We start from the raw sequence: 27,990 nt of genomic DNA, 5'->3' as shown, positions 1-27,990 counted from the left end.
CTTTTAATTAATCATCAAACCAAAGGATACCACATGTCACTCTCTTGTTGAAAGAGAGTGAAAGAAAACAAAGCAGAACAAATTAGGACTAAAGGGATTTGAACATAAGTCTTTTGGAAAATTAAGTACATACCTAACCATTGGTCAAGACTAATATTTGTTTTAAAATAGACGACATAGTGTATATATTTTATATCTTATTGTATAAATATTTAACTTAAATTCACAATTTTTTTATATATTAAATTAAAAAAGTTATATTAACTTATTAAATATATCTCATTATTAACTTAATTTAAAAATATTTTATTACATAAATATATTTCAAAATATTTTGAAATTAAGAATAAAATATATTTAATATTTGAAAGTAATAATATAATATATTTAGTAAATTAAGATAAAATATATATTTTGAAAAGTAAAAAATAATAATAATATATTTTGAAAAGTAAAAATAATAATAAAATATTTATAAAAATATATTAAATATATTTTACTTAATTTCAAAATATTTTAATATAAAATATATATTTTAAAATAAAAATAATTTTTTTTTAGATTAAGTTAATAATGAAATATATTTAATAAATTAATATAAAAATATTTTTTAAATTTAATATATATAAAATAGTGTGAATTTAAGTTAAATATTTATATACTAAGATACAAAATATATATTAACGATGATTGTATTTCAAATTGGGCAGATACAATTCAATGTGATCGGGATGCTCTGCCTTCCAATTATTTGGGTTTACCGTTGAATCAGTCGAGCAACTCAATTGATATTTGGAAGCCAATTCTGGATAAAGTGTTGTCCAGACTCGGTGGGTGGAAAGGAAATCTTCTCTCATTTGGCGGGCGAATCACCTTGATAAAATCCGTGTTATCAAGTCTCCCGGTGTATTATCTTTCGTTGGGTGAAATGGGAGGATGTGTGTAAACTAAAGCATTGTGGAGGTTCAAGCATTGTTGATCTTAAATTAAAAAATGGGTCAGGCCATTGGTGCAAAAACAAAGCTGTAATTGGTATGTTGCATCTTAAAGTTCATGAACTGCAGTGATTAGCAAAACACACATCTGGGTTTCGAGTATATTTACAATATCGAATACAAGAAATTATAGAATAACATTTGGGTTTCACATCAAATAATCTCCACCCTTACACCATTTTATTTCCTACTGTAGTTAAACTTGATAACTAAGTTGCGAAAACCTATGTATAACAACAAGCCTCGTTAAAAACCATCCATCAAAAATAGTTGCAGAGATGAAACAATGTCATGGGCCTTGAGTTCGCCTGCTTTGGCTTGATGAATCACAATGCTTTCTCAGTTTTGTTAAGATGAAAGCCACTGCAACTTTAGCACCCAGGCTAGCATGACCACGAGACAGACAGAGCACACCCCCAGCAACAAGCAAACTTTTCGCTACAGTCCTTCTCGATGGTATTCTTGATAACCTTTTCTCCCTGGGTTCACCATTAACAGGTTCAAGAGTGGGCATCGATGCAGAGACTGCTGGAAGAGTATTGCCACTTATCATATCTAATTCAGGCGGAACCTATATGCAGACAGCATATGTCAATCATCAGTACATGAGCTGATCCAAATACAATATCGCCCGAACCAGTTTATTTCTTTTCTTTTTCAAATATAAAGCAGCAGATGCTTAATCATGTGATTCCGTAACCAGAATTTATTTCAATAAATTAATTTTGACAATAGAAGGTCTAAACTAGATAAGTCTCAATTAAAACGACAAGTCTAAAAGGTTAGACTATCCGAGACTAGATTGCTCAACAGTGCAATAGAAGACTTTAGGCTGCTACTGCATATTGCCCTCACTCCTCAGTCCCAGCTTCTTTATTTTTACCTCTGCTATAAAGATAAGATTATCTTACGCATTTCTCAAAAGAAATAACGATACTATAAAAAGATAACATATCCTACCTTATTCTCAAGACCCTAATATTCAACACACGTGAAGGAAACCAAGATAACAGGGTATATTCTTCTACAGCACAGTAAATTAAATCGCTTACTTTTAAGGTTAACAAAGCTATAAAAATCTATCTCTATGTTACTCAAACTTGGGTGCTAGCGTAGGACACACGAATATATATGTCTCACATGAGTCTTAAATGTTTTTCTCTTGGAATAAGGAAATTATAACAAGTTATTGGTAAACACGATCACATTAGAAAAGGGATATATATTAATCAATATAATAATGCAGACCTTCTGAATCAGAGTGACGGACGAAACAGATGGAGCAGTCAGAGGGCGGTTGGTCGCAAAATACTTGCGTAGTGCATTATCCATCTTACATACATAACTCCATATGCCCTTTGAAAATGCTAGTTTTGCCATTTCCACATTCAGACCAGCATCTTCTTGGTGAAACATTATGATCTCAGAGGCATCTCTACCAGCTACTGTACAATTAAAGTTAAAATTCAGAATCACAAATAGTCAAGTAATAATGGGAACAAAAAAGAAACAAGATAAAGAAGCATATAGGTACATCATCCCTTATTCCCTTTTATTCCCCTCCCAAGAAAGTTCAATATTTTCAATGCCTTGTGTAGAAACACTTTGGAAAGAATTAAGAAATGCATTGTCACTAATGACTCAAACCGGAGTCTGAAAAAGCTTGATTTGGTGACAAGATCATCATTCACTTTTCTATTTTTCTCGTGCGGAGAGAGAGGGACTTTCACGTGCAGGAGCACATTGTGCAAGTACATAATTCAATCTAGAAAAAAACTTCCTGAGATATTTCACAGCTCCAATGAGAAACCACCGACTCTTTATGTTTCTTAGTAACAGATAAGTATACGAGACACTTGCCTTTCCTGATTTGCCAACCGGATCTAAAATATCTTACACGAACATACTTTTTATGTCTCGGTGCAGATGGATGTTCACATTCCTAGTCAATCATAACAAGAATTAAAACAAAAGTCAACCACGATTTGATAGTAAGCATAAACATGGATCAACACTGTAGAAAAACATAAGTATTTGCATGAAGAAATTTTGATATTGTACTGGGGGATTAAAGGGGAAAACCCCACGTATTTGCAAGAACCTGGTTTAGAACCCAGACTTAAGGGAACTCCCCCATTTCTGATCCCTACTATCATTCCTGAACATAGTAAAGGCTTTTCACAAATGACAGCGTGAGTTCAGTGAGGAAAAATTCCAGTATTAGTAACTTTTAAGTATAAAACATATACATCACTTTCATATTAAAGATATTGTCAGTCATGTTCTTAATCCTTAATATCAGTTGTAGAATTTCCACTTTCCAAAAGAATCTGAATCAGACGAGAACTTAACATATGATGAAAGACCAAGTTACAGTGACAGTCACCTTGGTAAAGCAGTAGAATGTTCTATCTTTTCCCTCCCACAATCTCCAAGCCAGTACATATTCTCTAGGTGTCAAAAGGGGAAACTTTTTTACTGTGCGGCCAATTTCAATCCCATTTGTTGTGTCCACCTGCAGCTGCACATGATCAATCACCGTTTTATCCCACTGCTTTCTATAATCATTGTCCATATAGAAGTCTCTCAGAAGCTCCGGAGAGCAACTATCAAATACAGTCGTGCTCAAATATTTCAGTGGTTTATCCTGCAGTCAACAACAAGAAAAATTACTTTCAGTTTGCTTCACCTCTTGAATTACATACTGGCCTGGTCCAGCTGTAAGCAGACTGTAATTGTAACTTAAACCCGTCCGACAAGTCGAATCGACCTTGAGTTCAATGAATTGGCATATACGAGTAAATGATTGAAAGTACTGATTTTAGAAAACTCAACTACATTGTTAATATAGATGAAGTGAATCAAATCGACCTTAGGTCTGCAGCATTTTGCATTGTAGGAAAGAAAGTTGGTTTTCTTGTCGATTACATTCTCCCATTTCTCGTCCTCATTGAGCTTCTCATCCAAATTATCAATCAAAAACTTCAAGTCTGAATCAGATACGATCTCTGGGATTCTACACGTAGCAAACACAAACTCCAAACCAGTTATCTAGGTAACATTGAAACCCCTCCATACGAAAAAGTTAAGTAACAACTACAAATATTTTTAGCTTTAAAAAAGAAAACAAGTTTAATTTTTCCATTGTGGATTGTTGAATTTATGGAGACGGCAACAGAAAAAAGTTTCCCCACCATAAAAATATCTAATTAAGAAATAGTTAATAATATATTTAAAGATGAGAAAAACTCGACTCGACTCGAAAAATAGATTCTTTGACTTGACTCGATTAGAAAAAACTCAACTCGAATTGGCTTCAAATTGTAATTTCATAAACTCGACTTGAAGAAATTTCAAGTTCAAATCGTGTTGTAAAATACAATTCGAATAACTCGAAATTTTTAATAATTAATAGATTGATTTTTATGTTTGGGTCGAATCACTTGACTTTGTATAATATATATATATATATATATAATACAAAAATATATATATTGTATATGGTTATAAATATCATTTTAAATTACAATCAAATAATATCATAACATTATAAATATTTACAATTAAATTTAAATAAAAAATCAAAAAATATTATAAACCCGATTAGAATTAAATTTTTTTTAAATCAATTATAAAATAAGACTCAACTAGAATAATTCTATTTTTTTTAATATACTGACTTGATCGGGCGCTCACCCCTAAATATGTTCCCTAAAGTGCATGTTCTTCACATTTTGATAGTAAAAGTTGCAGATGATAAGACCAAAAGAAACATTCAATAACTTCCGCTTCTGGAAATTAAATAAAAACAAAACATACGAGAAAGACTAACAGAAAACTTTAAAGATGTGGTAAATTAAGGTCTAGCCGAAGAGTGATGCGAAACCCAGAAATATAGATGCAAATCCAAAAGAGCCTATTCAACAAAATATTAAGAAGATAAAGAAATTGAAGCTCAATCAACAAAACAGGCAAAACTGTACCAAAACCCCAATAAGTGAACAAATTTGAGTGAGAAAGACGGCAAGATGAATAAACTAAAAGGAACCCAGATTAGAAAAGAGCATCAAAAGATTACCTTGATTGAGAATCAGGAGTAGAACTGGATGTAGAAGAAGAAGAAGAAGAAGGAAGACGACGAGTGGACGAAGACGGAAGGAATTTAGAGTAGAATTTCTTGGAAAGATGAAAAAAGAGTATAAGAAGAAGAGCAATAAGAGTGGCTCTGAGGTTAAGGAACCACCAAAATTCCATTGAAGAGACACTCGTCATCTTCCCTTCGGTCGTCAGGCTACCCACCTCGAATCCTAAACTCTTGCCTTCAACCTAAAATGATAATTTTGCCTCTCTTTGGGCACAGATTGAGTTAAGCGTGGGTGAAATCAATTGCAGACTGTGTTGGAGATCTCCTGCACAATTTTTTATTATATATTAGGAAAATGTATACTTCTTGTATAAAAACTATATCATACTTTGAGTTGATATAGTGTGAGAGAAATTGTCCAAGCTCCTACCTAACAAAATCCGAAATTAGATTGTATATACCGTTTTTGTCTGGATTTATAAATTATTATTATTTACTTATTTAATATTATTATTATCTATTATTATTATTATTTAGTTAATATTATTATCTATTATCTATTATTATTATTATTATTGATTTTTTATTTTACATTTTGTAGGCCCATAATTGAGGCTCAATTTACAAGACTCAAGCTGAAGCCAAGCCAGTAAATTCTACCCGACTAAACTAGGGTTTTTAAACCATAGCCCTAATATGACCTAACCCTAAGGAGTTTCTTCCTTCACATCATCACCACTATTCCGATCACGTACTCCTATCATCCGCCAGTTGCCGTTTCAACCACTCAGCATCATTATCTCGTACAAACAGCGAGGAAAATCAGTAAAAAATCAACCAAATCCAAAATCCTTGTATACAAAATTAAAATAATCTCGTAAAATCGAGAATGATGTAAGAAAATCATTTCCCCTATCAAATTGCCACCATAGCTTCACCAAAACTAAACCAAAAATACATATAAACCAATATGCAAGCAAAAAGGGGAGATAAAATCAGGGGGAAAAATTAGAGGCGGTTCGAACCAAAAAAGAAAAAAAGGAAAAGTCGAGCCAAAAAAAGAGAGAGAGAAAATACCTGAGAAAAAGAAAAAAAAGGAAAAAAAATACCTTACTCTAGTTCGGAGCAAGTCAGAAAACTGAAAGTCGCTGAATTTTTGAGTTTTTGAAAGGTAAAAACCCTATATCTAAGAGATTTAGTTGTGTTTTATGCAAAACCAACCTCAGTTTCAGGTAGGGGTGAGAATAGGCTAGGCCGGCCTACAGGGGCCTACATAAAATCTGGCCTGACCTGGCCTATTTAATAAAAATGCCAGGCTCGAGTTTTTTTTAAAAGCTTGTTAACTTAAATAGGCCAGGCTCAGGCTTATTTTTAAGCCTTATAAGCCTGATAGGCCGACTTGTTTATATATATATATGTGTGTGCTGATAAATTTTATTGATTTCTCATGCGTTGATGCCAAACATGGGCAGGGGATGGGCGCTGTTGTTGGGCATGGTGTGGCGTGGGGAACAACAAAATATGGGAGCTGCTGTCAGGCAAGGTGCTTGCCTGGGGAACAACAAAGTGTGGGCGTTTTGTTTGGCTCATGCAAGTTTTATTGAATAAAATATTATATTCATGCATGTTGGGAACAACAAGTTGGATTTATGGAAAAGTGAAATAACATGCGTAATGGAAATTGGAGAAAGTTGAAACATAATGGAGTCATGTTAGCTCAGGTTGCGCATAACTTTTGTCTCTTCCAGTTGCAATTAAAAATTAGGCTTTTAAACAAGCTTTTAAATAGGCTTTTAATCAGGCCAGACTTTTACAAATGTCAGGTCGAGCCGAAAAGAAGCCTTTGACAGGCTACAGGCCAGGCTCAGGCCTACAAAATTCTTCTTAGACCAGGCTCAGGCCTATTAAAGCCTGACCTGGCCTGGGCTATTCCCACTCCTAGTTTCAGGCTTAGGGGAAAGAGGGGATTTCTTTTGTAAGATTTGGTTTTTTTCAGCCACCAACAGTGGTGGCAGACAACGTCGGCGACTGGTTTCCCCCTCCCCCGACGAGGGAAGTAGAGAAAAATTGAATTTTCTCTCTCTCAGCTAGGACCAAATGGAAGAAAATGGAGAGGGAATGAGAAATAAGCCTTGTTTTTTGAGCTTTTATAAACTGGGCAAAATGACGTAGTTTTGGACTCCCTATTCTCGTGTTTTCATAGTTTCAGGGGAAATTGCAGTTTAGTCATCGTGCATATTTATGGATTTGAGCGTTACATGTTTTTAGTTTTACGTTTCAATCATCGTACATATGTTTTAATGTTTTGGTTAAATATTTGGTATGATCTATCAATTTGTTTTTTTATTTCATTTTAGTCATTTTTTTATTATTTATCCAGTTTCGATTTATTTATGTTTTCAGTCCCTATATTTTTTGTTATATGTAAATTAATCACTATTTTAGGCTTAAAGATATAGATTATTGCCTAGTTAGCTCTATGTTTTTTTTATTTCTGCTGATTCGGTCCTTGTTTGGTTTGTTTATTGTATATTAGTGCTTATAACTAAGCATGTGCATATTTTTGTTGTAAATATTGTTATGCATGTGTTGCCATATTAAATATTTATATATGTATGTCTATGTGCATGTATATTTATATGTTTTACATAGTATATTTATGTACATTTTTTTTAATTTTTGTTAAATGCTTATTTATTTAATAATTTGTTAAATTACACTCGCTCGAATATTTTCAAGAATGCTCGCCGTAGAATGGGCGTGAAAAGTAAGTCCCTATAGAAAAGTATAATTCGACGACATTCGAACGAAAAAATGAACTTGAAAAAAATCTTATCTATTTTATGTGTAATTTTGTGATTCTAAATAATTAATCATTGTTCTATAAAAACGATCGTATTTTAATTTTAGACTCGAATTTGCAGATTCCACTATTATGACAACATACAAGCGATCACGTAAAACGTTTTCCAAAAAATGTTTTCCTCATTTTTCAGTATTTGGTTGGAGGAAAACTGGTTGGTCAACATAAAACATTTTTCTGTTCAACAGAATTTCCTTTATGTTTTCTGGAAAATGACTTACGGTCTGATTTTTCGTAAGTCATTTTCTGAACTTTTCACTTCAAAAAATAAATACTCAAAATAATTTTATTTTATGAATTTAATATTAATAAAATATTTTAATATCATTTTAATCAAAATATTAATTATTAAAATATTTAAAATATATTTATTAATATTTATAATAATATAATACAATATTTTTAATATTATAATAAAATAATCAATTATATTATAATAATATAAGATATTATATTATATTTTAATAATATATAATAAATTATTAATAAATTTATATTATTTATTAATTTAATAGAAATAATATTACTAAATTATTAATAATGAATAATATTATTTATATATTTAATATTAATATAATAATCTAATAATATTTTAATAAAGTTATTTAAAATATACTAATTAATATTTTTTAAAATATAATATAACACTACTACTTTAATAAATAATTAATATAATTTATAATATTTTTATTTCAATAAAATATACCAATATTAGTATTTTTATTAATAAAATTATAAAAAAACTTTATAATAAATAAATTATTTTAATATTTTAAAAATAATAATATTAAGTTTTATGATAAATAATATTATTTATTGTATTTAATATTTGTAATAAATAATTTTTAAAAAATTCATCAAAACATCGTAAAACGTTTTTCAGAAAATGTAATTAATTTTAAAGAAAATATTTTTCGGAAAACGTTTTCAGTGAAACAAACGGACCCTAGGTATCAATTTTGGGTGTTGTGGGGGTCTTCACCGTTTCCCACGTGTAATAAACTCTCGGACTCTTAAAAACGATTTTTTGGTAACACATACTAATTTTTGTCTTTAAAATAATTTTTATTAAAATTGTTTTAAACGATATTTTTATGTATTCGACCTATCTAACTTAAAGGTCGATGGCGACTCCAATTCGAATTAAAATTTTAAATTCATCAAAACCCTAAATTTTCAAAAATTAAGTCATAATTGATTTTTAATTCGAATTTCTTCTCATTGTAATCTACTTTTTGGAAATAAAATTATGGTCAGGTTTTTTAAAATTAATATTTAAAACAAAAGGAAAATAGTTTTTTTTAAAGGGTACACTTATTCTTTTAGGATTTTTTTCTTTTATTTATGGGTAAAGTATAGTAATGGTCACTGAACATTTTTGAAGCTTGCATTTAGGTCTCCCAACTTTTAAAACTTGCAATACAATCCCCCAACATTTATTCCGTTTGCAATATGGTCCCCAACTTAAACCACCGTTAGAAATTAGGGTAAATTATATAAAAGGTTATTGAACTTTTCAGACACTTGAATTTAGGTCCCCCGACTTTTAAAACTTGCAAAACAGTCCTCAATTTCATTCTAAACCCCAATTTCCAAAGTAATTCAATTTCATTCTAAACCCTAAATTCCAAAATAATTCAACTAAATTCAATTATGTCAGATTTATTATTATTTAATTTCATCTTATTTCATGTGATACGTATTTTTATATAAATATAATAGTATAATTCTTATCTGTTGAATAAATTTTTTAATTAAAAAAGTAGTTAGGATATAGAAGAGGTTGAAAATAATTCGAATTTTAAAATTTTAAAATGTTATTTTGACGTATAAATAAAAGTGTAAACTACTAGGTTGACAACTTAACTATCTAGCCCTTTTTACTTTTGTCATCGATCTTTTAAATTTATCAATTATACAACATAATTATCTAACTGTTTCAACTAAGCCACTAGTCGTTACCAATTGATACAAATGATGAAGTGGCAGTTAAAAGGAATTGACATTATTATACATTCAGTCTTTATTATTTATATAATCAATTTGGTCCTAAATTAAATAGAATTTAATAAATTAATCATTTAATTAGGATCTGACATGTGTTAGCACATGATCATGACACGTGTCATTGGTGACACATGTCACCACCTAATTATTTATATATGCTATCAATTTGGTCCTAAATTAAATAAAATTTAATAAATTAATCATTTAACCAGGATCTGACATGTGTTAACACATGATCATGATATATGTTATTGGTGACACATGTCACCACCTAATTAGAAGAAAATTAAGTTACAAAGAAGTAAAATTTGGGTCTTGGGCAAACTCAAACCTGAGTCACGCAAATGAAAGATACAGGGTGGAGCCACTAAGCTAACACCATCGTTTGTGTTAAGAGATATACAATAATACATATACTAATAGTATGACCAATGCCAGAAAAAAAAGAATATAATGGAAAATGGAAATAATGAGATTTGAACTTCGGCAAAAAATTTGAAAGCAATAAATGATGGGAAAATATTATATTTTTTTACAATAAAAAATATTATATTTGATAAATTGTTTGATAGATTTAATATATTTTTTAAATATTAGTTGATACAATATTTTAAAAGAATAAATTTAAGATTTATATATTTTTAAACTAAATTTAATAATTATATTTTTCATATTTATAATTCATGATTATATATATAATCTTAAGTTGAGTATTTCTAATATAATTAATAATTTTAATTTCTTATTAAAAATAAAATATTCAAAAAATATAAATGATTCATACATTAATATATGAATATATTTTTTTATTTATACATCTAAATATAAATATACATTTATATAAATATATTTTTATTCGTATATTGAAATATTTTGATTAAAATATAAACATATTTTAAATACTAGTTTATACAAGAAAAATAAAATATATCAAAAATATAAATGATTCATACATTTAAATATAAATTGAATCATTTATATTTTCTATACATCTATATTTAATAAGAAAATAAAATTATTGGGGGACTGTTTTGTAAGTTTTAAAAGTTGGGGACCTAAATTCAAGTGCCTGAAAAGTTCAATGACCGTTTATATAATTTACCCTAATTTTCTAACAGTGATTTAAGTTGGGGGATCATATTGCAAACGGAATAAATATTGGGGGACTGTATTACAAGTTTTAAAAGTTGGGAGACCTAAATGCAAGCTTCAGAAATGTTCAGTGACCATTACTATACTTTACCCTTTATTTATTTGTTATTGATAAGTAAAATGACTAAATAAGCCCCCAAAGAAGGCGCAAATTTCAATAAAGGGTGTAGAATATTTTCTTCAAATAACTGATAAAAGGTCAATTGATATTGTTAAATTCTGAAAGTAGAAGAGAGAATAGATATGAAAACAAAAAGAAAGATAAGAGGAATATTCAAGGCGTGGAGGGTTGGAGCTAATATTTGGAGCCAAGTAATTTCCACTGGTTGGGAATATTCAACCAAGTAGCTGTCCTTGTCCCTGTCATAGAAAGATAAGAGGAATGGGTGAGGGTCCTATACTCTGTATTGGGGGCTAAGGCTAAGGCTGTAGTTTGAGATAAACATCGACTAGGGCTGTAGTTTGAGATAAACATCGACTAGGGCTGTAGTTTGAGATAAACATCGACTAAGGCTTTTGTTTGAGATAAACATAGACTCAACTCATTCTCTGACTTTTTACTTGGAACCTAAGCCACCTCTTTTTAACTTGGAAAACAAGTTTAGACTTTAGAGTATGGATGGTCATGGGTCGGGTCAAGTCAGGTTGATTTTCAGTCTATTCGATCAAAAAATTTTAAATCATCTATCTGATTTGAACTTAATCTAAAAGATATATCCCTTTTACTCAAACCAAATCCGACCCGACCCAACCTAACCTGAAATAATATATTTATTAAAAAATATTATTTTTTATTCAAACAGGGATTTAATTAGGGATGAGCATAAGATCCGAACCCAACGGGTTCCGACTTGACCCGACTCGATCGGGTAGGATATTTTTTAAAAAAATTCGGGTCAAGTCGGGTTTTCTAAAGTTATGTTCAGGTCAGGTTCGGGTTTAGGGTGAAAAATACCCGACCCAGAAAATTATAATTTTATATTATATATTTAGGGATAATTGCAATAATACCTCTATATATATTATTTTCTTTCAACTAAATCCCTATTTTTATTGAATAAAAATAATATTTTTTTTAATAAATATATTATTTCGGGTCGGGTTTGAATTTATCTCAAAAAATTGGATCAGGTTCGGGTCAGATTGAAGGGATATATTTTTCGGTTTGAGTTTAAGTCGGGTAGAGGATTTAAAATTTTCAGGTCAGGTCGGGTGGACAGAAAATCTGACCTGACCCATGCCCATCCCTAGATTTAATTGAAAGAAAATAATATATAAAGGGGTATTATTGTAATTATCTCTAAATATATAAGGTAAAATTATAATTTTTTTCGGGTCGAATATTTTACACCTTAAACCAGAACTTGATTTTTAAAAAAAAAATCTGATCGGAACCGACATGTTCGAGTACCATTCACATTCCTTTAGAGACACTTCCAAAATAACATCAGTTGATCAGTATGGCAACTAATATTCTGCAGCCAACACCACACATCCTGATAATAATTGAAGTACGCCAAGAGGGAAGTGAAAGAAAGCAAAAGTTTGCATAATACCATTTGATGTTAATTCTTTATTCAACTGCCTGAAACAACTTTACAAAACCGAAGGTAGAAGACAAAGACAGAAAACTAATGACTACAGTTAAACTCACAAGGCAAATATTTCATATGATGCAAATCAGCTCCATAAACTTGTGAGAACTTGTTCGAATTACGGATACGCTTCATTGGAATCACATCAAATGAGATATCCAACTTCGCATGAAGTAAAATAATAATAATAATAAAGGTGAAAAAGATGTTTGTGTCGCATACACAAAACAAAGGCCGCCCAGAATGCTTATTCCTAACTCGCCTGGGAAGAAGAGGCTGTTGCTGTGATAACATCTTCAAGTTTAACCCTTGCACCTTTAGAGCCATCAGACGCGGAATTAGTTCTCTCAATACCAGTGCCTTCTTTATTACCATCATCTAAGCAGACAAATTGAGCAAAGCTCTTGGACATCTGTTTTATGAAACCATTGAATAATGTAACAGCATTTCTATGCTCACTTTCTCCTACAACCCCTACAGACATGAGGGTAGCTTGTTGTCTAGCCTTACGCTCTTGCATGGCCTTTTGCCTGTCCTCATAGAAGTCAAAATCATCCAGGATTGACATATCGGTTTCATAACTTTTAAAGATGCTCAACATTTCAAGTACTTGCTCCAGTTTCACCTGCAAAATTTGATTTCCACACAAGTAAAAGATTTGCTGTAACGGGAATATCTTTTAAATCCTCAAAACCAAGTACAAAGAAGCGTCAAGAAATCAGAAATTGCATAAAATATATTTAATCTAATTAGGATTTGTAGCACGGTAATATCACGGTTAAACGATAGGATAATATCCTCATTTGCATCTGAGGAAAGGAGACGGGCTTGGGTGAGCATATCATGTAAATCAATGGTTCTCGATTCAGAACACAGCAGTCAATGACTACCAGTATTGTAGGTGAAAAGAACCTTTGGTACAGAATTATCAAATGAATGAACTCTGTCTTTTATAATAGTCATTTGAAACTTTACCTCCCGAGTATCTCTACTGTTAGTCACAGGCTTGTTATCATTATTTTCAAGTATGATGTGGCGGAAATGACTGTTAGGAACATCTTTGATAATATGTCATTTGACAGGGAATTGCCCACTCCATTTATCCTGCTGCCAGTAATCCACTCTCTTGCCAAAATCAACAGGTCCAACCATTTCTGCAACCCCACAGAACTGAGAGCTAGCATTCACCTGCAACAATGGAGTAACTTATCTTCAACCAATATGGACGAAACAAAGTAAATAGTAGCTACAGTTTTTTCTCTTAAATGTAGATACCGAAAAGAAGAAAACACTGGGCAATTGTCTTGGTGCTCCATGGCCTCATCATAAGCGGCGTCTAACCTTTTGTTCCCGTTAGGTGTACTAGCCCAGACGCCATATTTGATACTCTTGTGAACATTATCTTCACTGTATGACTTGATTATGAAAAACTTAGCATCCTTGTAATCTGTAGTGAAATCTGACCAGTTAAATGTATTATCATTGATCTTCGTTGAAGGTTTGTTTTTATTATCATCAACGGAAGAATTATTCTCGGCTGTGATTTGATTCTTAGGTTTTGAGGCCCTTGGCCCTCGGTTTTTCACCAAGGATATCAAGAGCACCATTACAACCACATAGAGAGATGTCACTGTCTCTTCCACGTTGTCTTTTACTATCAAAAGGTAGCCAGCCCCAACTGTTTTCTCCTGAACTAGGAACTGACGCATTTATAAACCCAGCACCTTGATTGAGACCACTTTGCGGGTAGCCTCTGGTATAGGAGTTCATTCCAGATCCTAACGGATAAAATGACCTTTGCTGCTGAGGTGCCTGAAAAGGATTAAAAGACTCGACTAAATGGTATAATAATTTAAGACTATCAAAACACTAGCTTTGCTACATGTACAATCATTAAATGACGTGGATCATCTTCACAAATATTAGTCATTTAAAAACTTCTAGAACTTAAAATCCCACAATTCGAGCTAAACAAAAACTGTCTAATTCGAGCAATAAACCAAGGACCATGGTTGAATGTCTAATTTCTTCCAAAACTGTGCCATGTGCTACAAAAATTTTCTAAGTATGACAGGACTTGATGGTAAAGACAGAATCAGAGATACTATAAACTGAGAATAGAAAGAAAATTTTGCAGGTTTTGGAGATGAAAATGTACCAAAAAAAAATTCAAGGCCCACCAAGCAAAATGATAACCGAGTGCTCCACATCTTCTGCGATGTACATTATTAATACTAGAAGTAAAACAATATAGAATATGTAGTTAATAAATAGCAGAAGGATATAAATTATTTCTCATTTGATATACTTTTTAGTAAAAAAAATGTACATTTGACACTGTTTTAAAAGGCAGATATACCATATATATACAACTTGCAAAAAATGAGAATGAATATTTGATTCTTATATATTCCACTATGTATAAACTTCATATTCGCCATATGCTATTTTGGGTAAGCTGAAGAAGGTAAGCAATTCAATAAGGTGCTTCTCTCTGCCAATTTTGAGAGCAAATGAAAAAGGCTTATTCTTAAGACCACGCTAGCTTGCCAAAGAAGCAGGTAATAAGGTAAAACCATAAACAAGAATAATGAATAACATAAAATAAGATCTCCGGAAGTATTAACAAATATGCATACCATTGGAACATTCTGCCCAATTGGCCCAATAGGATGGGGAGATAATGCTGGTGATATGCGAGTGAAAGGTCTTTGTCTATCAGAAGGTTTTGACCAATCTGACCAAAGTCCTCCAGACCTGAATCCATCAAAACCTTGCTGTAAATCATTAAAGCCTAGGGTACCGGGATTTCCAGGTAAACTGCCTCTACCAAAAGATCCCAATGGACTGGGATAACTTGGCCTTGGTCCAAAGAGCATGCTATCACCTTGTTGGTCAACATTAACTAATGTGGTTAGCTCAGGTCCTGAAAGTGGAGAAGGTGAATTAATATAAGGCATATTCGGAGGAACAAGATGCTGATAGTATGGTGGTCCAGAGAATGGAAATTGTTGCGGGGAGTACAACTGGGCATCACCGCCTACAGAAGGCAAAGGAGTTGTGACTGGGAATATGGCCCATACGGCATTTGTGGATTGTATCCATATCCTGGGTGGAAGACAACTGATGGATTCTCATTGAAGAATCCCTAATTAAAGATAAAATGTCACCCAAAGGACAAAAAACTTAATCAATCAAAGAAAATCTACACAGATGAATGGGATGGAGAGATTCTCACCATGGGTCCAAGTTCTAATCCTTCAGCGTTGACACTCGGCGGATATTCATCCCATTCACCAGCAGTGTTGTCATAACCTGCTCTCAATTATAGAAACAACCCCAATATTAATTTCTATTTCACATATAACTCATCTCAAACCAGGAAATGCAAGATATCAAAAGGTTTCTACACAAGTGAATGGTTCTTTTCCTAGCACAGTGAAATCACTCAAAAGTAACAACGTAACATGCACTACTATCTAGACCATTCAGTAAGAATTCATATAAATAGGGAATACAGAATCAAAATAAATAAAAGAACTAAGCATTTCATGTTTTCAACCGTGATGAGTATTGCCATTCAAATTAAAAAACCTATACCTTACTAACATTAAAACCAAAGGACAGGAAATATAAACCAAAATCCAGGTTTCTCTTTTACATAGAAAACCAACTTAAGAGCCAAAATTTAATTCCTTTTTAGCAATAAACTAAAAATAAGAAAAACACAAAGACTTTATATTTTGGTGCAACGGAAACTCACTGATTTCTTTTTTTATCACGACTCGCATGGTATAAGCTTTTTCATACGATCTCCTAGCTCAATTAGCATTGACATGGATCAGAGAGTGATATCCAAGAACTACTACAATAACAGCACCTGAGCATAAAAAAGAAACGAACTGCTGTGATACTAACCATATATGCAATCAGTGATTAGGTTTCAACTGGAATTTACTAGTACAAAGTCAAGCCAGACTGGTCCAGCATTAAAATAGCCCAAGAAAACAGAAAATTAACCTCTATAATAGAAAGCCTGAGGCTGAGGGGCATAGATTGTAGGTGAATAGACATTACGTTCTCCAGCTGAAACGAATGACCCAGACTGACCAGCACCATTACTGGGATGGCCCATTAGGGCAGCATCCTGAGTGGAATTAAGAGAACCAACGTCTTATTTTTTGTTGAAAGAGGCTGTTAAGAAAATAATAAATGAAGGTTGATAGTAAGAATATTTCCTTTTAACTGTCCAGCGGAAACAAATGAAGAGAAAAAGAAGAGCATGTCAGTAACTCACTACTACCTGCTCCTCCACTTTGTCTGGATCAGCTTGTTGCTCTTCTGCATCTATGATCAGTATGCTCAGTGACTAAGTAGAGTCTTAGAAACACAAGCAATACAAATTATTGACCAACCAAAGCAAAATTCAAGGATGGGTAAACTTGAAGGTATGAATATGTGTGCGCAATCCACAAATGCATACTATTAACATTATAAATAAAGAACATTAATAATTCCATACATGTCATATTAGATAAAATTACTCAAAGATCCGATATCCTCAACACGAAAGTGCAATGTCATCATGAGATTTGACATCGAAAAAATTACTCATAGATCCGATCTCCTCATCACGTAGAGCTATGTCGTTTTCAAAATCAAGTGATCTCTAGACAATCGATCTTCTTCAACGCGAAGTAACAATGTTGTCCACATTACCAAAGTATGACTAAACGTCCTCAACATGAAGGAATCATATCGTTTATTTACTAGATCTCTCAACACGAAGAACAATGTCATCGTTAGATTTGACCTCGAGCAAATTACCCAAAGCAACCAGATTTCCTCATCATGTAAGAGACATGTCGTTTCAGAAATCAAATCATCTAAAGAAACTAGATTTCCTCAACACGAAAGAACTATGTTGTCTTTAGAAACACATTCGTTTCAAGTGTGACCAAGTGTCCTCATCATGAAGGAACAAAAGCACGAAGTCTTCAAATTGAAGCATCAAATCATTGAAATGTGATCTGACATCCTCAACCAGAAAAAAAAGTCATTTTCATATTTATTACCTTGGAATGGTGGTCTCTAGATTCAAAGTGAACATCGAGGCCAGACAAAATAATGTCTTTGGTCTTTGCCCAATTTTCGTCACCCGACAATGGGTAAAGAAGGACAGTTGTAGACATTACATTTTGTCTGCGTTTCTTATTTATCTACATGGTTTATTTAATAATATTATCTAGTTTATTAAACTATATATGTTTTAATTGTAATTGATAATATTGGTAATTGTTAATGTAATTATGTTTTAGGTTAGTGTTAGTATATTAATAGGTTAATGTTAGTGTATTAATTACATGATAGATAATCATATATATATATATATTGATTTTATTTTATTTTATTTTGTATATAGGTTACAATGGATAGACCAACTAATTACAAGACCCTAACGGACCAGTAACCCAAATAATAGGCCCTACTTGACAACCCAACACATCTAGGGTTTTGTATAATAAGAGATCTACGCATTTTTGTTGGATTTTAGGAAAAATGGGTCTTGGTTTCAGTTTAAGGAAGAGGAGATGAGCATTTTGAGAGTGTTCGATTTCCTTTTGGCCACTGTGTACGACAGTGGAGGCGACTGTCTCCTCTGACGAAGGGAACTTGAGAGAATTCATAAATTCTCTCTCTCTCTTTGAAACAAATGGAAAATGAGAAAGACTTAGAAAAATAAGCCTTAGTTCAGGGTTATATATCAAGCCCAAAACGACGTAGTTTCACACTCCTCTTACACGTGTTTTATGAACTTGTAGGGTAAATTGCAGTTTTAGTCATTTATACCTTGTATCATTCCGTTTTAGTCATAAATGAAGGGGGATATTGCTGATTTCAAATCTTCAATGATTTCATTTTTATATTTTAGTCATCATGCATCATTTAAATATTATGGTCAAATGCTTGATTTGGGTTTGATAATTTAATATTTGTTCCATTTTAGTCCATTTGTTCGTATTACATTAGAAATTTCTATATCTATGCTATTGGTCCTTATAGTTTGTTTCTTATTCATTTCAATCACCATTCATGTTTAATTATTTAATGGAATATTAAGGCTAAATATACCAATATCACCTTGCAACTTTTTATTGTGTCAATTTAGTACTTATATTATATTTGTATATATGAATATGTTAGTTTCACATATTTTATATTTTATTGTTTGAATATATTTGTTGTATGTTATTAAATAGGAATGCTTAATATTTCCTTATGAGATACTATATATATATATATGTGAATGAATATGTTCTTGATCTTTGCTGTGTATTTCTTATTTTAAATTATTTTGACTTCCTATAAATGTGTTTTCCTATTTGAATGCCTAGATTTTAGGTCAAATATTTATGTATATATATACACACTTTTCCTTTCACACTTAGTTTCATGTAGTCATATCTTAGGTCTATTTGTTTATTTTTTGTATAATATGGTAATATATTATTATTACTTTAGCGATGATTATTTATTTTTTAAATATAGAGTATGAAATATGTAATATTTATATATGTATCTTTGAGAAAGTTTTTGTATGCGTTTATATATTGATAAAAAGGATATTTATCAGTATTGTATTGGGATTTTTTTAAAATTTGTTATTGTTAATATTATAAAACGATAATTTTTTTGTTAATTATTTGATTAACTTATGGAAGACCTCCAAACACTGGGGTGCTTTTCTGAGGGTTATTCGAATAAAATAATTTTAACATTATTATTTGTTGATTATTAAGTTAATTAAATATATATTTTTATTCATTTTAAATAATTATATATATATATATATATTATTTTTAAAAATATTTTTTTATATATTATGTTTTACATAATTATTTTAATAAATATAAATGTTCATTTTTATTTATTTCATGTATTTATGTATTTACTTTTGTTTAGTTTTTTTTTTGTTTATTTACCCCTGTTTAGTTCTATTATATTTTATTAATATTGAATTCATCTTTTATATGTTATTTATTACTACTGCATTTATATGTCATACATTTACTTTCTCGTTTTTGAAATTTTAAAGGCAACATTGTCTTGCGTTGTGGGTTAACAAAATTACGTCAAACATAACTGAATTTTAATTTCTATTAATTCATGTAGTAAGGGAACACCCTTTCTAAATAAAACCGAGTGAACTAAATCACCTTTATTGAGTTAAGTATTTTATAAATAATTTCACTCTTTTCAAAATTCATAAGAAGTTAAAGAGGATCGTAACTTAAATTTTAAATTCAAATATGTAAACTTTCATCGTTTTAGACGACATATAATTAAGGGTATTAATTTTGGGCGCTGTGGGGATGCTCACTCTTCTCCACACGTAATCGACTCCCAGAACCATAAAAAATAAATTTTTGGTAACACCCAGATCATTTTTTGGCTTTAAAATGATTTTTCCTTAAAATTGTTTTAAAAGACATTTTTAGATATTCAACCTACCTAACTCAAAGGTCGATGACAACTCCAAATTTTAAATTAAATCAAAATTCAAATTTCTCAATATAAAGTCATAATTATTTTAAATTTTAAAATAAAAAGTTAGTTATACAAAATAATAATAAGAGACTTTAAAATTAGATTAGGTTAAATCAATAGTTTCTCATAAAACTTTTGAAGTGATTAAAATAACCGCTAAAAAAATAAAATAGGAGTATAAAAGAAAAATATTAAAAATTTAACCAACAATTTGAGAAAGGATAACAGATACGAACAATCAAAGATAAACATCGACAATACTAATAAAAATGCATATAACAATAATAATACTTCTTTTTTAAATTAATCATTGGTATTCAATCTATTGATTGATTAATCCAGATCGAGTTTATAATGTTAATACTTTGATAAATTAACTTTATTACAATCCAATCACAGTATATCTTTAATGATTATAAGCATCTAGAATCAATACGTGGGTCCAAAATGACACCACATAAAAACACTAAAAAGTTACTAAACTCAAAAGATTTACCGTCACATTTTTATTGTATAAAAACAATAATCTCATATATTCACAGCACGTAATACAACTTGCATATTCTTAACAAGAACAAGTCACTCCTTCTGACACACTATACACGACAAGCAAACAAATACGAGCGCATGATGTTATACTTATTCAAATATATAAGTAGCTCCATTAGATTGATTTATCTTCTTCTTTACTTACCCAACATGAAACCTAGAGATCAAGGTAATCAGACGTCAAGGGCCTGAAAACATGTGCAGCCTCTTTTTCTATCTGTTCCAACTGCCCTTTCAATAGTAGCATGTAGACAACCCAATCACCATCTCTCGCTGTACTAGGCATCGGCATAACGTACCCACAAAGACCACCCCATGGGAAATGGTATGACCCAAAAGCAGGGCAACCCCATCCAAAATCCACATTTGAAACCGGGAACCGCAGCCCCGACGAAACGACCAACGCCGGTCCATCATCCTTCACAACATTGTACACCCTTGTCATCGCGGGCTCGGGGCGGTGAGCTTCGACCCAATCAATCGCTCCTAGGAAATGTTCCTTTGTCGTCGCGGGTTTTAGAAACTCGTGGATTTGTTTTGCCACCGAACATAAAGGCTTTTCGGTTAGCTCACCGATTGTTTCGGATCCGTACGGAATGGATAGCACATTTCCAAAGTGAGATCTCATGACAGTGGCCCTGACCGGATCTCCTTCGCCAAGCCTTGCTCTCCCATCCACAACAATCCCCAATTTCGATATCTTTCTTCTATCTTTATCGACAGTGTAAGTTGCCACCATCTTCCACAAATACGCGCTAAACGACTCGAGCTTGGTCCTTTTCTCGCCGTCGGAGGAGGCGAGTGACTGAAGCTCATTGAGTTGGTCGGCATTAACGTAATACATCCGACTTATGAGATGATCAGTTGGTTCATAGTTTTCTTCGGGAGGTGGCAAAGACGATATCGACACGTAACAGTCGTCCAGGGAAGGGTCGATGCACCCTGGTCGTCTCGGATTCAACAGTGATCGACGAAAACTCGGGACCACTGAAACCGGTTTCGACTGAGCTAGTTCGGCCCATGACACAAGGAACATGTTGGCTGTGTATGCATCAGATACTCGATGATCGAACGAGCATCCCACCACTATACCACCACATTTAAGTTCAGTTGCCTGTAAACATCAAAAGTAGACCAATTTTAGCCATTCTATATGTAACTCTGAATTAATAATTTGAATTAATTCAATCAACTTGGATTAATTTAAATTTGAAATTGTCCAAACTTACATAATAATCAACTTTTAAAAATATTATTCCTTTCCACCTACCCCAGGTAATGGATAAACATAAATTAGCAAGTGAGTAAACTATACATCAGTCAAGTAAATTGGTGTTTCCTCTTAATCACGGAAGTCGGAAATTGATTATATTACTATAAATTCACCTGTCACAAGCAAAGCTTTTCCACATATCCGTTGGGACTTTAAAGATTGAAAATGATAATAATGGTATAATTTACAATATATGGATGACCGTGAGATGTGCATGCCTAAAGGTAATTGGTCCACGTAGGGGAATAAGTCAAACAATCTAAGGCTAGGCTATTGCTACTTGCCACCTAATCTTTGATATTTGTTTTTTCTTATGTGACGTAACTGCCAATATTTTTAATAAAATATTCTGCTATTTTTAGTAATCTATACTACTCGTAGGTGATACTGATTACCTACTACTTTAGTGGCACTCTATCTTTAACCAACGACCTTATTTGAATTTTAGGTAATAACACTATAAGACCAAATAAATAAATGGTACAGAGGGTAAATTATAATTGTATGTGTTCTCTGACAACAAGCATGCATGGTTTCTTCCCTAACACTAAAATAGATTGTCGAATGTATGCATGTATATTAATTAATATTTAATTACAAGTCAATCATTGTGACAAAGGAAGGAAATAATTTGGATTTAAGAACAAACAATTTACATTAAAGCTAGGGATTAGGCACATAAACGAACCTAACGTTCAACGAACTGGTCGGCGGAAAGTTAAAATCTGAAAAATATACATTCTTTATCCAATTTAAACCTGACTCGAAAAATATACACTTTTCATCCGATCCGACCCGACCATAAATATTATTATATTTATTAAAAAATATTACTTTTATTTAATAAATATACAGATTTTATTAAAAATAATAATATATAAAGGGATATTATTACAGTTATATCTAAATATATAAGTTATAATTATAATTTTTCGGGTTGGAATGGATTGAATATTTACCCTAAATCCGAACCCGACTCGAATCTATTTTTTTTAAAAAAAAATCGACTCGATCGGATCGGGTCGAAACACGCCGGTTCGAATCCATACCCATACCCTAAATTTTTGTTACTTATATCTTAAATTAAACTTAACTCGAATAATTTATATAATATTAATATAACGTATGATATGAATCTAATTGAACTTGATTCATAATCGTATCTAAACATAACAAATAATTAAAATATTCTCAGAAAAATAAGTAGAATATAAATAGCCAAACTTATCATTTTAAAAAAGAGTTATTAATGTGGTAGACGGAGTTAGGATTTTAATTTAAGGGGGTAAAATATAATTTTTTAAAAATTAAAGGGACAATTTCATAATTATCTCATAAATATTTAAATTATATATATAAATTAAATGTAAAAAAAAAATTTGTTGGGAGGGGTGCCACAACCCCTTCGAGAACCTTAATAGTTCCGTCACTGATGGTAAAAATATATAAAGACATAATATATTAAATTTGATTATCAATTATAGATTGATATATATATATATATAATTAACAACAAAAGGATTATCATCAATAGTCTCAACTTTTTTCACAATTACTCTTAAATTTAATTGTTATGAATATTTGATGTATAATAATACATAAGTTTTTATATATATATAATCTATAAATTTTCATAAATTTATATTGTACATTTAAATTTGAATTTTTTTACACAGAGAGAAATATTCAGACAACCAATTTTCCACAACATAGAAACACCCAACTGGATATGTTTTCTATTAACTTAGTTGTTTTTGTTTATTTTTTAACATTTATTTGGGTGACGGATAATCTTCGTATTCTATTAGTAACACATTGCTTATATTTTTAGATATTTTGATTAATAAAGCAACGATTTGTCCACTGCAACTAACATGCGAAAGTACCTGAACGGCCATCACGCCATGTTTCTTCTTAGGTACGAGTTTACCTTCAACGCTCTCATCAGGGTTATGGAAGTTAAGGTTTCGAAGCTCAATATCTGCATAAGCCTCCACGAAATCCACCCCTCGATTGTTACACAGAAGCTCGGGCTCCCCCAGCGCGTTGGGGACAACCTCGGCGGCCAAAGCATAGTAAGGGAGAAGAGCTTCGGCCAAGGCCTTCTTCAGAACACTAACCATGCCGCTGCTGGCGGACACTGGTTTATTGTAGCAGAAGATAACGCCGAAATCGAGCGGCGGCAGAAGCAAGTCTAGGTTGGTGAACGGCAGCCAGTGCTCTTGGAACGGCACCAGTGGCGCCACCACGTCGGTTTTGCTCACCGTCACCGTGAATTCTCCTTTTTCCGATCCCATTTTCTATGATTGTAATATGGGGGTGGGGTAGAGATGGCGTCTGGGGCTATTGGTGCATATTAAAGACTACTAAGAGAAGGGATTTATAGAAAACAGTGGGGAAGCAAACAGTAGGCGTCTCAAGTATTACAATTTGTTCTGTTAGAATGTTACATCCTTCCCTTAGTATAAACTATTCAACAGACTTGCGTATCTTCACCAGCTTATTCCTTTTTTAAAATTTATTCCACTCAACTATTTTTCTTTTTATTTTTTCTATCAATAGAAATCATTTATTTTATATTCGGTAGGCTCAGAAATCTAAAACATAAATTAAACTTATTTTTTTAATTAATCACTGATGTCCGATCTATTTGACCGACCAATCCAGATCGAGTACTGCAAATACGAGGGCGATCCTCCCAACCCAGTTTGCTCCATTCTTAAACGCCAAGATTCGAACCTCTGACCTTGATTAAGAGACTTAGTGTCTCATCCCACTAAACCAACGGATTGTAGGTTCAAAAATCTAAAACAGAAATTAGACTTATTATTAATAATAATATTCTCATGATTTAGTCCACTTAAATTAATTATGGGGTATCATTCAACAGCATAAAAGATAAAACCTCCCTCAGTCCATGTGAAGATTAGGGTTTCCACTACCCGGAACGCAGCCTGATTATTTGAACTAATACCATACCAAAAGTTTCACTTGGACGATGAAATGCCTTACTTTCTTAACATAGACAAGCCCGTGAAAACCGTTTCCACCAGTTTTCTTCAATTATAGTAATACCGACGTTTCAACTTTTGGCGGAAGTATGTATTAATTTTGGGGTATCATGAACTTTTCAAAAGTGACCACAACAAAAGTACGTTGCTTTCTTTGTTCAAACGTCAGTGAAGGCCATTACGCTTCATCTTCTTCATCTATTACTGCAATAAATACAAGGGTTGAGAAAAATAATATTTCAAAAATAAAAAATCGATTTCAACCGTAACATTTTGACAACTTTTACTTTTTATTCATTTTTTATAATTTTGAGATTAATACATAATAATATTTGTTCAAATATTCTCAACTCGTTAACAATAAATGCTCATACTCTTACGCATGTGATGCTCGGACTTGAGACTTTAAGAAATAACAGTAGATTCTTTAATCATCGAGATCGTTTGGTTTATACAATCTTATTTTTATTTTATATTAAAGATGATGAAAATAACTTTAATATTATATAAAAACATTACCAAAACTTAAAAATTCAGTTTAAAGTTCAAAACTTTAAAATTAATATAAAAAATTATTAGAATGGTTTAAAAAATTTAGAAAACTCATATCGAGTTACAAATTAAACCTTAAATTTTAAAAATAAAAAATTATATAAATTTCAAGTCGTAACGTTGTCGTTTATTGATGATTAATTTGCAGTGAAAATATGGAGAGAGATTAATTTTATATGATTAAAAGACTGTTTGCTGATGAAATTTCCGGGGTTATAGTAAACGAAAGTGATTAGGGAATTAAATAATAATTAATTACCCTGTCAAACCTAAACTCGTATTTATTATTGTTTTATTGGACTTTTCCCCCCTCAGCTGCGATTTTCAACCAAGCATTAAATTTAGAAGATGTTTTGTTAATCATACTTTTTTTAATAAATTCAACTTAATTAATGTTATTAGATATGCATAATCTAAATAGTTGAGTTTTAATTGCATTAATGAAAACACGAGTCATTATCTTCAACCTAATTTCATGTATGAAGCGTGTATAAATTATCGCATCCATGAACTGTATAGTTGGTGGACGAATGCAGAGTGTTGGTAAGCTTGACAGCTAATTATGATTTTTTTAAGTACCTTGGATGCTTCTCTCATTAGTGTAGGTTTTGCTTTCTTAAGGCCAAGGTCAGTCGATGGTACCGTTTAACATCTTTTTTTATATAATTACTGGCAGTAGAAAAGAATGACCAATGAAGATAAAGAAGAAAGAGAACCGCAAAAAAATACCGAGTATGAATAGGGATGGCAAAAAAATCCGAACTCGACGGGAAAAATCGAAAATTGAATTAAACGGGTCGGATTCGGAATGATAAATGGGGACGAGGACGGGGAAAAATTGTTTATGTTAAACGGAGACGGGGACGGGTTTGGTAATCCCCGCCCCGATTACCCGTCCCGATAAATATTAAAAATAATTATTATATATATATATATATAATATTAATAAATTTAATTAAAATTAAAAATATATATAATATTTATATATTTAATTTAAATATATATACCCGGCCCGATACCCGTTTATACTAAACGGGGATATCCGTTTCCCAGCGATTTTCTCTGATTACCCGATGAGAATTCCCATTTAAATCCTCAAGATGTTTTAAACGAGGGCGAGTACGGATTTTTTAAACGGAGACGGGGATGAGAACTAATACCAGCCCGAATCCGGCCCGTTGCCATCCCTAAGTATGAAGAGACATAACTAAATCAGCAAGTATCATTGTAGTCATGATTACCCAGTAAACATATTACTCATGTAAAATTGGCCATGTCTTTAATAATTGTTGTATTTATAATTTTACTAATATTCAATTTATTGACAGATTAATTTATATTAAATATTGTAATAGCATGTTATAAAGGAGACTCTCGGAATTTTTATACAAGTAGACTACTTTGATAAAAGGTGGAGATTTGACTGATTACCTATGGAAATTATATACCTGTCATTATTTGTTATGCTGTCAATCTCAGTTGCATGGTGCATATTATATAGACAATCAAGGAATTCAATCAATCACAGTATCTTTAAAAACAATCAGCAGAGGTAACACATCCAATCAAACTCATCAACACTGCAATTTTCAGCACAAGTGTAATTCATGGTTAAAACATCCAACTCAGAACAAAAATAAAACCCAACTTTATCACATTAAGAAGTTAATAAAAGCATTAAATAGAACCAACGTTTTCAAAGCTTTAGCAATCCTCGAATAAAATAAACAAGTCCAACAAAAGCAAATTAAAATTTCCAATGTAGAATTGAGTTGATTCTAATCCAGGTAACTGATAAATGTAATAAAAGGGAAAATGGGGGGTTTGCTGAAATAAAGATTTAAGTAAAATTAACTAAGTAAAAAATTTTAAGAATGAGAGTATGAGTTGAAAATAATGATGGAGAAATAGCCCCAAGCTTCGCTTTGTCTTAATTCACTTTGATCGTTGAAATATATTTTACTTCGGGATTCATATCAGTTACAGAGTACAAGGCCTAACCCTTGCAACTTGATTTTCTCTTTGGTAATTTGATCTTCCCAAGTCAACCTTCAATTGATTGGACTAACTACGACTATCACCGTTAGCACAAAACAAATTTAAGTATTGGAAACTCCCAACTCGGATTATGTTATCTCATTGAGAATCAAATCCGATCTCAATTTCCCTTAGCGGACCACCGCTAAGTGTGTTATCAGGAAGTCAAACTTGCTACCGGCGGATTATTTCTCCCAACTTTAAATAACAAACTCTTTTTTTTAAATGAAAGTGTTTTGGTTTTTAAATGAAAGGCCGATTGTCAATCAAGTTTGCAGAAAATTGAGAATGTAATCCGAAGATATTAAGTGTTTTTCAATTCTC

The 27,990-nt window shown here is 31.8% G+C and overlaps 2 protein-coding genes across 2 annotated transcripts; both read right to left on the bottom strand.

Annotated features, from left to right (window-relative positions):
• Positions 1 to 1,042: 1,042 nt before the first annotated feature.
• LOC120191549 lies at positions 1,043 to 27,214 on the bottom strand. Its single transcript, XM_039194491.1, has 8 exons — positions 27,189 to 27,214; positions 14,370 to 14,374; positions 5,074 to 5,267; positions 3,867 to 4,011; positions 3,382 to 3,642; positions 2,856 to 2,937; positions 2,244 to 2,440; positions 1,043 to 1,566 (listed from the first exon to the last, which is right to left on the bottom strand). The coding sequence occupies exons 1-8, from the start codon at positions 27,202 to 27,204 to the stop codon at positions 1,285 to 1,287; spliced, it is 1,182 nt and encodes a 393-aa protein (XP_039050422.1). The 5' UTR covers positions 27,205 to 27,214; the 3' UTR covers positions 1,043 to 1,284.
• LOC120191548 (coniferyl alcohol acyltransferase-like) lies at positions 20,930 to 24,430 on the bottom strand. The gene is made up of 2 exons (XM_039194490.1): positions 23,953 to 24,430; positions 20,930 to 21,907 (listed from the first exon to the last, which is right to left on the bottom strand). Exons 1-2 carry the CDS (start codon positions 24,361 to 24,363, stop codon positions 20,951 to 20,953), a joined length of 1,368 nt encoding a protein of 455 aa, XP_039050421.1. The 5' UTR covers positions 24,364 to 24,430; the 3' UTR covers positions 20,930 to 20,950.
• Positions 27,215 to 27,990: the final 776 nt, after the last annotated feature.

The sequence above is a fragment of the Hibiscus syriacus genome, unplaced genomic scaffold (assembly GCF_006381635.1).
Source record: "Hibiscus syriacus cultivar Baekdansim isolate YM2019G1 unplaced genomic scaffold, ASM638163v2 tig00116970_pilon, whole genome shotgun sequence".
NCBI classification, from domain to species: domain Eukaryota; kingdom Viridiplantae; phylum Streptophyta; class Magnoliopsida; order Malvales; family Malvaceae; genus Hibiscus; species Hibiscus syriacus.
The sequence above is the reverse complement of the archived record's forward strand: the minus strand, read 5'-3'. Positions and strand labels throughout refer to the sequence as shown.